This window comes from Microtus ochrogaster, linkage group LG2 (genome assembly GCF_000317375.1).
Source record: "Microtus ochrogaster isolate Prairie Vole_2 linkage group LG2, MicOch1.0, whole genome shotgun sequence".
NCBI lineage: Eukaryota > Metazoa > Chordata > Mammalia > Rodentia > Cricetidae > Microtus > Microtus ochrogaster.
In genome coordinates this window covers 21,993,517-22,006,496 of record NC_022028.1, presented here as the reverse complement: position 1 = coordinate 22,006,496, position 12,980 = coordinate 21,993,517, and the positions used below count along the sequence as shown (strand labels likewise).

The 12,980-nt window shown below is 39.4% G+C and overlaps 1 protein-coding gene across 2 annotated transcripts in view; it reads left to right on the top strand.

Moving 5' to 3' along the window:
• The window catches only part of Tmem131 (transmembrane protein 131), a 161,189-nt gene that overhangs the window by 110,852 nt on the left and 37,357 nt on the right, over positions 1–12,980 (top strand). For both annotated transcript variants that reach the window (XM_026785501.1, XM_005359932.2), the window contains exons 9-13: positions 2,595–2,745; positions 2,835–2,891; positions 4,431–4,492; positions 8,522–8,630; positions 12,164–12,272. In XM_026785501.1, the coding sequence (XP_026641302.1) occupies positions 2,595–2,745; positions 2,835–2,891; positions 4,431–4,492; positions 8,522–8,630; positions 12,164–12,272 (488 nt within the window). The remainder of the gene's footprint in view (positions 1–2,594; positions 2,746–2,834; positions 2,892–4,430; positions 4,493–8,521; positions 8,631–12,163; positions 12,273–12,980) is intronic.

The following is a 12,980-nucleotide window of genomic DNA, read 5'->3' as shown; positions in this document are numbered from 1 at the left end:
TTGGCTTATTAACCACAATCACTTAAAGCTTACTAGTATATTGAAACATTTTGGCACACCCGGTTCAATGGGGCTTAAGATGAAAAGAGAAAAGGTGTATTATATGATTTGACTTTAAAAGAAATAAAACTCAATTTGTATGCCTTTGAGAATCTTTCCATCTAGTATTTATTTTCAGGAATGGAAGTGGAAATACATAGTCCAGAAATCTGCTCTAAGAATGAGCCACTGGGGTTGGAGAGATGGCTCATGGGTTAAGAGCATGTACTGCTCTTTCAGAGTACCCGAGTTCAGCTCTCAACACCCACATCTGGTGGCTCCTAACCACTTGCAACTTCAGCGCCAGGGGATCTGACTCTGCTGGCCTAGTGGGAACCTGCACTCATGTGCACATACACACAAAACAGAACAAGGCACTGACAAGCACAACATACTTTAGGACATGTGCTCTGGGCTCCATAACTACTGGTAGACTCTGAACAAGTCACTTTGCATCAGCTACTTGGTGTTTATAGACTCCACACCCGACTTTGAAACTTTGATACAGCTACAGCTTTTTTGTTAAATTTTCTATTTTACAGAGTGTTAGCTTACTCTCTGTTTACACCCAAGGATGCGTGAATTTATATGTCTTGAATCAGGTTTCCCCATCGTAGATTGTTTCCTCATGCTTGTGAAACTGCTGTGTGGTGACTAGAAAACTTGTAAATGAATAGAAAAGAATTACTTCTAAGTAGCTAAGAACTGTACTGAACCCTGGCAGAAATTAGCATGACCTTTCAATACCCCCAATGACTACAGAAAATAATAACCAGTAATGATTCCTTTAGGCCTTGAATAAGAAAAAAATAAATTGTGGTCCCTGTCCTGTAGTACAGGAAAGTATGTTGTCTTCTCAAGGAATTTGATCTGAGACACTGGAAAGTTCAAGCAGATGTTTTCTTAGCAAAGGCAGATTCAAATGAACTGTCCTCAAAGTGAAGGTAGCAGCCCAATAGATTCTGTGTTGTGGGTTTTAAGTAAGTTTTATGAATATTTATGAAGTAGGTGGCATAACTAAGATCCTTTCCCTCCGAAATCATAGCAGATTAAATTTCCCTGCTCCATAGATCCATATTTCTTCCCATGATCCTTTAGAAAGGTCCTGAAAGGGAATGAGAATCAAAATCACAATGAAAATGTTAATTTAATGGAAGTAAGGTCTTTTGATTGAGGATTCATATACTTCATTAGTGCACATGTGTGGGAAAAATGCTCTGACATCCTGATTGTTTTGTTTTGTTTCATTTTATTTGTTTTTCAAGATAGGGTTTCTCTGTGTAACAGCCCTGGCTGTCCTGGAATTCACTTTGTGGACCAGGCTGGCCTTGAATTCACAGGCCTGCCTCTGCCTCCACCTCCCAACTACTGAGATTGAAGATATACGCCACCACGTCCAGCAAGACATGTAGGAACAGTCTCTCTTCCCCTCAGAGAGGTCTAACCAACCATCAAGAGATGAAGCTCTCAAGGCACAGCTGCAACATGGTGCCCAGGGCCCCGTGGTTGCTGTAAGGTTTTATCATTAAGCAGGAACCAGGGCTTTATGATGGGTTGCAGGCTGAATAAATGGGAGCAGAACTTTGACTCTCTATAGGTATCCTTTTGCCCTCTACCATTCCTGTCTGTCTTTTGCCTGATGTCACCTTTGCCCACTTCACTATACATTAGAATGTCCCAGGGGCTGAATCAGCCTCCTCAAGTTGGAAGACACATCTGGGGTTCATCTCCTCCATCCCCGATCCCTGACCCCAAGTTCCAGTCATCTGTTCTACTTTGAGACTACAGAGTTAGGGAAGTAGGGATAGATGAGGACCAGTAAGTTCCCGAACACGAGGCTTTCCTAAAATAAGCTAAAAGTGGTTTGCAGAAAAAAAAATTCTAGCAATTTCCATCCCAGCCAAATAGTTCTAAAACCTAGAAAAGAATTTGTGCACCACCCCCATTGTGTTCCAGTGAGTCTTCCTTCTAGTATAGTACCTCTGTAGGGCTTATCATTTAAAAGACTGAAAGTTTAGTCTGTGTGCCTGTGCATGCGCAACAAGAGCTTTAATTGAATGCACTTAGTGAATTGTTAAGTTTTAACTGAAAATCAGTTAATTAAAATAAAGGCGAAGTCCAAGCCCTCCTGATTATTATCGGAAGAACGCTATGCACTTCTGGAAAATACTGTCCTCTAATGGGACCATTTCTATTGGATAATTTCAAGACTGAATATACAACTAACATGTTAGAAAAAATAACTGGTTTTCTAGATTAGTTATTCTTTTAAGAGTTTTTTTTTAGTTGTTTTCAGACCATTGGCTTGATTAGCTTGTCTTGACAGAACATACATCCCCAGTTCTCAAAACACTCATTTTTTTTTGTATTTTAACCCTCTCTGAAATTGGAGGTTTTGTGTTAAAATCAGTGAAGCATATGTTTAAATGGTAATGTACTATTTTTCTTAATAGATAATATAGTAATGTGCCTACCGTCTGTGTCATCCAGTTGAATAAACAAGGTAATTGTGCAGTGTTCCACACGCTGTGCTACAGTATGGTGTTTCCTCACAGGAAATCCCTCCTTATGAAACCAAGGGAGTGATGAGAGCCAGCTTTTCATCCAGAGAAGCAGATAATCATACAGCCTTCATAAGAATCAAGACGAATGCGTCGGATAGCACAGAGTTCATCATTCTCCCCGTGGAGGTTGAAGTTACAACAGGTCAGTGGAGAGCTGCAGGAATGTGAGTTTGTTCTGTTCTCAGTGCACCCTATCTTGGCGGATAATTGTTCACTGTTCTGTTTTCCCAGCTCCTGGAATTTATTCCTCAACTGAAATGTTAGATTTTGGAACACTTCGAACACAAGGTAAAATAGCGGAAGTCTTTATGGGTCTTTCTCAGTTACTTTTCTGTTGCTCTGAGGAGACACCATGGCCAAGGCAACTTATAAAAGGAAGCATTTAATGGGGTGGGGACTGTTGCTTAGGTTTCCAGAGGGTTAATCCATGAACATCGAGGAGGGGAGCATAGAGCATAACAGCAGACAGGCATGGTGCTGAAGTTATAGCTGGGCGCTTACATCTTATCTGCAAGTTGGAGGCAAAGAGAGACTGGGCCTGGTGTGGGCTTTTGAAACCCCAAAGCCTACTCCTCGTGTCATACCTATTCAAACAAGGCCACACCTCCTAATCCTTCTCAGAGTAGTTCTGCTTTAGAGACCAGTCCTTCAAATACATGTGCCTGTGTGGGCCGTTCTCATTCAAACCACAAGGTCGAAAATAGTCCAGTTGAGATTCAGTTCTTCTCGTGGCTCTACTTACAATTCATCTTTGTAAGTTGTTTCTCAGTGGGTCACATAATCTTTTACAAATCTTCAAAGAAACCTGCTTCCCAGGTGATAGAATAAGGTCAGGATATTTTGAGCATTTCAGGTAGAAACTGAGGTAGAAAATAGTTTCTTAGTCTAGTTCCTCACACATTCAGTTGTGATAAGTAGTTATTTGTTTATTTGTTTGTTTATTATGCACACAGTGTTTTGCCTGCATGTATGCCTGCACACCAGAAGAGGGCACCAGATCTCATTGCAAATGGTTGAGAGCCACCATGTGGTGACTGGGAATTGAACTCAGGTCCTCTAGAAGAGCTAGCTACCAGTGCTCTTAACCTCTGAGCCCCGTATTTATTGACTGAGGTTTCTGTCCTGCCCAGTTCCCGCGATTGTAAAGTCCCAAAGAAATCACATAGAGGTCTACATTTTTCAGTAGTAAAATAAAAGTCAAAAGATTTATCTCTAAATTTTTTTAAAGACATGAATTATTCAATTGCATTATAATGGATAATATTGATTATCCTAAGTGGTGAAAGAAAGAATTCTAATTCTAAAATAATAAACAACCAAGCTAAGGTTTTTATTAAAGAAAAGTACAAATACTTGTTGAATCATTTGTAGTTGACACTTACTTGTCCAGAATTAAAGACCATATTTTTGAAAAATTGATTTTATTTTATTCTATTTGCTATGCATGTGGGTGCATGGGGGGGATTCCCAAGACAGGGCTTCTCTGTGTAACAGCCCTGGCTGTCCTGAAACTCTGTAGACCAGGCTGGCCTCGAACTCATAGAGATCTGCCTGCCTCTGCCTCCCTAGTGCTGGGATTAAACGTGTGTGCTGCCACCTCCCAGTTTGATTTTTCTTTTAGTATGGTTATTTTGCATTGTAATTGTCTTATTGGAATCTAAGTAATGTCTGAGTTCACTAAAGGTTACTCTCTACATTTTTGTCTTGGTTTTTAAGCTTATTATTTAAGCTGGGTGTGGTCAAGGCAGCTCTTAAAAAACTAATGTTCTGCTGAGTAAAATGTGCTATGGGCAGGTCTTTTTAAACACTTTTTCTCCATTTTAACAGATCTACCGAAAGTTTTAAATCTTCATTTATTAAATTCAGGAACAAAGGATGTGCCAATAACAGTAAGTTTTTTCCACCCCACCCCCAGTGTGTGTGTGTGGGGGGGGGGGTTAACATCAGAGTTAAGTCCTTGCTCTATATTGTGGTAGTTTGTCGACTCTTGGTTTTATGTGGACTATGAGAACCCTGATCTTCATTCATCCCTTTACTCATTCATTTAATTAATTAAACATCAACTATTGTCCTAAAAGTGGAGCTATGAGTCAAACCACCAAAGTCCCCTTTACCACTAAGCTCACTTTGAAATCAGGCTTGTTTGGGTTCATCAAAGTGCAGTAAGAAAAGGATGGGATCAAGAGAGCAACATTAGGAGACTTACATGTTGTAGGAAAACAATGTAGCTTCTTTGAAACACGTGTAGGTGAGAAGAGAGACCAGCCAAAGCTGTCACGGTGTTCTGCTGTGAGGTCACAGCTTAGACTTCTCTCCTACACACACTGCAAACTGAGCTTTTAGAAAACTTAACTTTCTTTGTTTTGTTTTCTCTTTATTTCAGCATTTCTTGCATATTATAACAAAATTAGAGGCTGGTATTTATTTTTTTAAGAAAAGTTGTTATCCTCTACCATTTCCTATACATGTGCAATTTTAAATATGTACTAGGCAGTGCTGAATGTTGAAGTTTTGTTGATTCATCTTCCAAGAATGGTCCCATTTTTAAACACTGTAGTTCTTCTCAGTGCACAGTAATGATACAAGTAACTCCAAATACATGCTCCTCACCTGGTGATGGACAGAACACCTATATTCAGGCCCTCCTATCTATCATGTAGCTTTGAGAAAATTGCCTTCCTGACATAAAGACTAATATGCTTTAGATGTCTTTAGGTCTACACGAGGTTTCTATGCTAGCTGATAAATAGGAGTCATTTATTAACTTTACCAGTATCAGCTTGATGTTTGCTGTAGTGAATTTATGCACAAAATATTAAGGATCCAAATGCTGTGTACTAATGAGTTCTCCCTGGAGATAGGGTCTCATTGTACAGCTCTGGCTGGCTTGAAACTCACTGGTTGGCTCTGAATTCAGAGCTCCGCTTGCTTTAGCCTCCCAACTGCTGGGATTAAAGGTGTGCACCACACTTGCCTTCTTGGACTCTTGTGTCTCACTTGAATTATTGAGTGGTAGTTTGATTTGAATATCATAAGAAAAGGCTAAAGTTATATTAAGAATGTATACAAGCTGCCTTTCCTGTCATATTTTCCCACTTCTTAATTATCTTTGAATAAGCATTAGTTAGTAACTAATACTAAAATGGTTAGTATAATTAAGTTTATTAGAAGGTAATGATTTTGTATTATGTTTTATATTGTCACCAGAATAAACTTTAAGTATTTTGCTCTTATTTTTTTTTGTTTTTGGTTTACTTTGTTTTTATTTCCTTAGACAAATGGATTTTACCTGACAATTAGGTTTATTTTTAATGAGTAAACAGTTCAGATCATTTGTATAAAGTGAGTCACCAGTTGTATATTTGTTTAATATTAGTGCAGTTTGTTCTGAGGTAATAATTCTGAATGTAAATATTTCCTCTGATTTGGAAAATGCTTAAAAGCATTGCATTTGAAGTAAGAGAATCATTTTTTAACATCTATTTTAAGTTCTTCCCTCTTACAACAACAGTATCATAGAAAAAAAATAACTGGTTCTTTCTGGCATGGCTTTGTAGAAGCTACTGCCACCCAGAACATGCTTCAGTGGTTCTTGATGAGCCCTTGCAGTATGTGAGTATATTGGGACGTGGCTGTGGTTTCATTGTTGCTATCTCACACACAGTAGACAGTGAAGAAGGGAGCTGTGCTGCCAGAGCTGTGTGAGACCTCTGCTTGCAAGACCAGCTATCTAGCAAGCCACAAGCTTACAATCAAAGTAGCAAGCAGATGGAATCACAAAACTTTTCAGACAGATTAATACCTTAGAAAATGTCTACTTCAGTCTCCCAGGATGTAACATGAAGGGTCCTGTTTGTTGTTGTTTCTGTCCTGCCTGGTTCCCCACAACTGTTTAGCCCCAAAGAAAATCACACATAGGTCTCCATAAATTATAAGCTGACTGGCCCATTAGCTCTAGCCTCTCACTGGCTAACTCTCACATCTTGATTAACCATTTTTCTGATCTATGTTAGCCATGTGGCTCAGTACCTTTTTTCGGTGGGGCAGATCACATCCTGCTGCTTCAGTGGTCTGGGCAGGAGTGGGAGGAATCAACTTCCTCCTTCCCAGAATTCTCCTGTTCTCATTACATCATTTCTACTTCCTGTCTGGTTTTCCCGCCTATATTTCCTACCTGGCATTTATTTCTAACATGCGTTTATTTATAACATGATTGACAGAATACAGACAATTCTCCCGCACCACCAGGATGTTTTTACAGGTTGGAAAAGTGAACCTGAGTATGTGGCAGCTTGCTTAGGCTTCAACTGTATCACTGCTAGATTGCCATATGTATTCTACTGCTTTCCCTCTCTTGGGGAAGTTGTTAGTGTGATAAAGTAATATAATGAAAGCAAATGAAACTATCTTCCATATGTAACAGTTCAAACAGGTCTTTGTTTAATCTCAAAAATACATGCATACCCTTCAGGGAATGAAGAGATCTGTATTTAAGGTATAAGGATCTCTATTTAGTTTATTATTAACTGTAAGTTAACTGTAAGCTTTATTGATGAATAAGATTGCTGTGAACAAGTCATCCAGGTCCCAACCCCAGTCTTATATTCAAATGAGAAAGCATTCTTCCAGAAAAAGTTAGGCAAATGAAAAAAATGCTGAGAGAGTAGAAGGCCAGAAGCCAAGGCTATTAAGAATTCCAACACAAGCAACTTTAAGAATCATCCTTAGGGCCATCATCCAGGACCTGTAAGGACTTGCTAGCTGCCCAGGGCTAAGGCAGTGCATGGGAAAGTGAGCTGCCCTGGCAGGCCCTAGAGTTATAATTCTCTTAGTTCCCTGCCATAGCAAACACCAAGGCACAGGACCAGTGTCTTTTTTCACCTTTATCAGTCAACAGAAAGGGTGAGCTGAGCATGGGGAAGAACCTAGTGACCTGCCAGCCCTGTGAATGAACATGCATACCATTGAGCTGCACAGATGGAAGATTCTTTTCTGTGGGAAGTAATACGTTTGGACATCAAGTTCACACAGTCCTGATCATTTGATAAATACGTTGAATCAGGGTTAGTGTGCAATACCATGATTCCACGAAGACACTTTACTGCAGTGGGATGTCACTGACCCTATACCAAGTCAGGAAACCTGGCTTTAGTCCTCCTCTTGCTACCTGACTTTTGAAACATCACTTTATAGTATGAGACTCTCTTTATCAAAACCATGGGAAAGGGGTTGGACTTTTGAAGTCTCTTTCAGTTTAAATGATTTGTATCTTTGAGGATGATAAAGAACTAGACCTTAAAATGTGTTTATTTATAGAATAATACACTAAACATATACCATTTACTGATTTTGTTGTTTTTGTTTGCTTTGGGGATTTTTCTTAATTTTTGGTTTAGTTATGTGAATATATCTAAGTTGAAAGCATTCCAGCCTCTCTTACAAGTTAAGTAGCTCTGTAGTTGGCCTTACTACGCAGTGCACAGATAGTGGTATAGCTTGACAGTGGGCCTTGCTTACGTGCCAGGCCATGGAGAAACAATTGCAGAAGCCACTTTTGGGTCACAGCATCTTAATGTATTCATTCTTCCCATTAGAGGACAGCTCCATAGCAACTTTGTGTATAAGACAGATGGTTCTTAAGTTGTCTTCATGTCCCCTTTTCTTACAAAGTAGGCATTCATGTAGAAGATAGGACTTTTAAGTTTTCTCATGTGTGAGTTTGTCCTTAGATTCATACGTACTAATCTCATACCTGGTTTCTTTGTCATTACTTTGTTTCATAAGGTATTCTGTTGAAAGTAAGGCATCCGCTTGTGCTATTTCATTTACAGCTACTACAGACATTAAGCCTTAATTTTGAAAATGCTTTACTTTCTAGCTATACTACTAGAATAAAATTCCTTTCTTTTTCTTTGCAGAGTGTTCGACCTACACCACAAAATGACGCTATAACGGTACATTTTAAACCAGTTACATTAAAAGCTTCTGAAAGTAAATATACCAAGGTTGCAAGCATTAGTTTTGATGGTAAATATTGATTTTTTTTTTACCATTGAGTGATATTTTGATAAACTAGAAAGCATCTATGTGGGTTAATACAGAAATCCAGACTATTTTAGCCTAGATTTAACAGTACTGAAATTGATTTTGTCCCCCTACAAAAATCATCACTAAATTTTTTTGTTGTCATTCATTTTGTTTGGTTTTTAGAGACAGGATTTATGTGTAACAACCCTAACTGCCATGTAACTTGCTTTATAGACCAGGCTGGCCTCAAACTCACAGAGATCCACCTGCCTCTGCCTTCCCAAGTCTGGGATTAAAGGTGTGCACAACCACACCTGGCTTAACTTACTTTATTCATAAATTATCATAACTTCATAAACCTAAATGAGTATTAACAATCAAGAAACATTAGCAGATACATTAGAATTGGGATTATTTCTGTATTCTGTGATAACAGATCACAGCTGTCATAATTTACCTGAATTATGAAATCATTGCTTGTTTTCATTGATAATGTATTTTACATTCAGAAGCACCTTTAGGTTTGTGAACAAAAGTATTCTTCGTAACACTTTTATATGTTGACTTCTTAAGCAAAGCAGATAGTCCTGCCTAAGCTTAAATAATAGCCTTTGTTATAATTGTCCAATTAGCTATTATTTCAGCTATGAGTAATATGTGTCATTTGAAATATTATCCCAGATCTTCAGCCTAGTGCCCCGAATGTACCCAGTCTCACCGGAAACGATAGCTTAGACTTAAGCATTTTTACAGTCTGTCTTTACTGTGTTTTCGTTTTTGTTTTTGTTCTAAGAGAAATTTATTGAATTTGCTATTTCAAATTTGACTTAACCTTGCTTAACTATGTTATTAAATAACTGAAACTCGGAAGAGGGCCTGTGTCTTCTGTAGCCTCCCCACCCTGAACATGCCTCTTTCAGTGAGTATGGCAGTACCCTGCAAGCTCAGCATAGTGTCTGTGAGAGAGTATGTATAGTCTGTATATTCCTTAGTTAGGGAGCATTCGGGAAGGATCTGCAGACCATGACACAGACTGACTGGGGCTTCTGCAAAAGCTCCCAGGGAGAGGAAGTTGAGTTTGTGACCTATTTGATGATGCATATGTAGGAAGTTAGAATTACAGAAAGTTTGGGTATCACAGCTACAGACATATCCGAAGTACACGTCTTGTGTGCTGCTGAGAAACCACATTCATGACCAGCAGAGACCCCTCTTCCCTTCCAGAAAACAGAGTAGCTGAGAGTCGTTCTGAGCCCTCAGAACACTTAGGCTACCTTAGTGATTAACTCAAGGAATGGGCAAGTTCGCCTCAGCCATAATCCTATGGCATTACCATCCCTTTATCTCTGAGGGTACAGGGCTCCTCCCTTCCAGCACCTTAAGCCCAGCAAATGTCTCCATGGAGGCCTATGGTGCCATTTGTGTGGTTCTTCTGAGATTATAGACTCTAAATTATCTATTTACTTATCCAGTGCCAACTATGGTTTTTTGGGTTTTTTTGTTTGTTTTTGTTTTTCAAGACAGGGTTTCTCTGTAGCTTTGGAGCCTGTCCTGGCACTAGCTCTGTAGACCAGGCTGGCCTCGAACTCACAGAGATCCGTCTGCCTCTGCCTCCCGAGTGCTGGGATTAAAGGCGTGCGCCGCCGCCGCCCTGCTTCAGTGCCAACTATGGAATCCCAAGACCTCATGCACACACACATTGCTAGACAAGTACTCTGTCACTGAGCTTTATCCCCAGCCCTAAAATGGTGTTTCTTACAAGTGTTTTTTTTTCAAGCAGTTGCTAATTTTCTTTAAAGTGTTTTTTAATGTCATGAGGAATATTTTGACCTTTAACCCACTCACAGTACTGCAGATCTCCCAGCAGAAAATACCTCTCAAAGGTTGCTGTGAGTGGCCTGGAAAGATGGCTCAGTGGTTAAGAGCACTTGCTTGCCATTGCAGAGGATCCTGAATCACTTCCCAACACCCATGTTCAGTGGCTCACAACAGCCTGTAACTCTAGCTCCAGGCAGGATCCAGTGCCCTCTTCTGACCTCCTTGGGCATATATGTGCATGTACGCACACATACACCATGCCCTCTTCTGACCTCCTTAGACACACACACACACACACACACACACACACACACACACACAATTTTTTTAAATAATAAATTGTTTTTAAAGGATTAGTGTGAAATCATTCGGGAAGCTGTGTTTAACTTGGGTATTTTCAGAATTCACTGTGTGTTAGTGCTGCCAGGGTCATGTTTCAGACAGATATCCTTCTCCCCAAAAGTATTCCATGATATTTAACTGAATATTCTTGAGATTTTTGTGTTAATTCAATAATACTATTAAATACCTGAATTACAGATGTGTAATCAGCCTGACATCAGAACACTGAAAAAATTAAAGTGTCCATAAATAACTCAGTTTGGAAAAAATGTTAAGAAGAAATTTAAATCTGAAGTGCCTAAGAGTAGACCTTGAGATGCTAGGCATCATACCATTTCCTGTCCTTTGTGTGTCCTGAAGTCAGGTGGCACACATCCACAAACAGAGGCATGCATACCTGAAGGACTGCAAAGGAGAGACACTCCTTCAGAGTGAGCACCCAGACTGAACGCAGCAGTTCTTTGACTCCATCAGTGAGACAGTACAGGGATGGCAGCAGGCGAGGGTGTGCTTCAGCTCATATGTACAGCTCTGGGCTGGCGAGTGGCAGAAGTCGGAGCTCCTTAGCCTCGGCTTTTCTCCGCACTATACTGCCTTGTTGAAATTTGCGGGAAGACTGCAGCCGAACCAGGAATGCTGTCTCTCAGTACACCCTTGAACTACCAATGCTCAGTAGATGGCTGCAGTTTTGCCTCCCAGGGGACGCTAGACAGTTTTCTGGAGACATTTTTAGTCGTCACAGCTGGAGGGATGCTCCTGACATCTAGCAAGAGGAGCCCCTGGGTACTACCGTTGGATATCCTACACAGTGCCTGCCACAGGAGTAAACCTGACCTCACACACTGCCATGCTGAGATTAAGGTTGAGGAACCCGCTGTCCTAAATGACACCAATGCCTCAAACAAAGAAGTGACTTGTGTTTACTTGCTAATGACTAGTCTGTCTGTCTCACTACAGGAGAAAGTCCTGCTTTTTATATAAAATATCTACTTTGCATGAGCTTTCCTCTTTTTTTCTTAAAGATCCTCTCAATTTACATAAAATTCACTCAGATTCATAAGTAGTAAACAGTAATAGACGGCTGGCTACATGGCTCAGCAGTTGGGTCCTTGCTCACCACCAAGCCTGTCGACCCATGTTTAGTCTCAGAAAATGCAAATGGTGAAAAGAGACAAGACCCCCGCCAGTTGTCCTCAGCCTCCACACGTGTGCCATAACAGGCTCACCTTCGCTCACATGTATCATACAGATACACAGAATATGTAAATGTAATGTTTTAAGTTTAAAAATACCCCCCACACACAAATAGACATTTTTAATAAAATGACAATTTTTTGTTGTTTTCTTGTTTGTTTTTTAATGCTTCCTTTCAGCTTCAAGAGCAAAAAAGCCATCTCAGTTTTCTGGGAAAATAACTGTTAAAGCAAAGGAAAAGAGTTACTCTAAACTCGAAATACCCTACCAAGCAGAAGTTCTAGATGGGTGAGTTTCTCCTTCCAAATAGCTTTTAACTTTTTGTTTCTAACTTTTTGCTGAAAATAGTTCATCTAACCTAATGGGATTATTATAAAAAGAACAACCACAACTGTAAAGGAAATCCTTCTGTATCTTGTTTATTTCTGATTTTCTAAGATGAAAAGAGAAAATAGAATGATATTATTTGTGTTAGAGGATGTAACGATTCATTAATGAATCTGTGTTTTTTAAATATTTAAATGATTTGAACCATTTTCCTTATGTTCTTTTTGTAACGTGTCAGACTGTTTCGTGTTGCTCCTCTCTGACTTGAGGCAAATGTTTGTTTTTATCTATAAACTCCTCAGTCCCTCTATTGACCCTTGCTTTATAAATGGCCTCTGAGATAGAACTTTCTCATTGTACTTTAAGCAGTAAGTGTTATATTAACACACAACCTGATAGGTCCTCACCATAACCACCATAGCCATCCTGTTGGTGCATTCTTGATTCCAGAAGTTTGATTTTGTATCATGCAAAGGGAACCATCTTTCCATTACATTTCAGTATTTTATAAGCTAAATTTTAATTCATGTGATCAATCATAGTTTCATAAAGATAAATACTAATTCTGTTCTTTGGTTCTTAATGCTAAGTGTATACTACGACTTATAACAAAAGAGCTTGGACCTTAAATTAGCATATGAAAATAAGGAGGATTTATCTTGTTTTGTT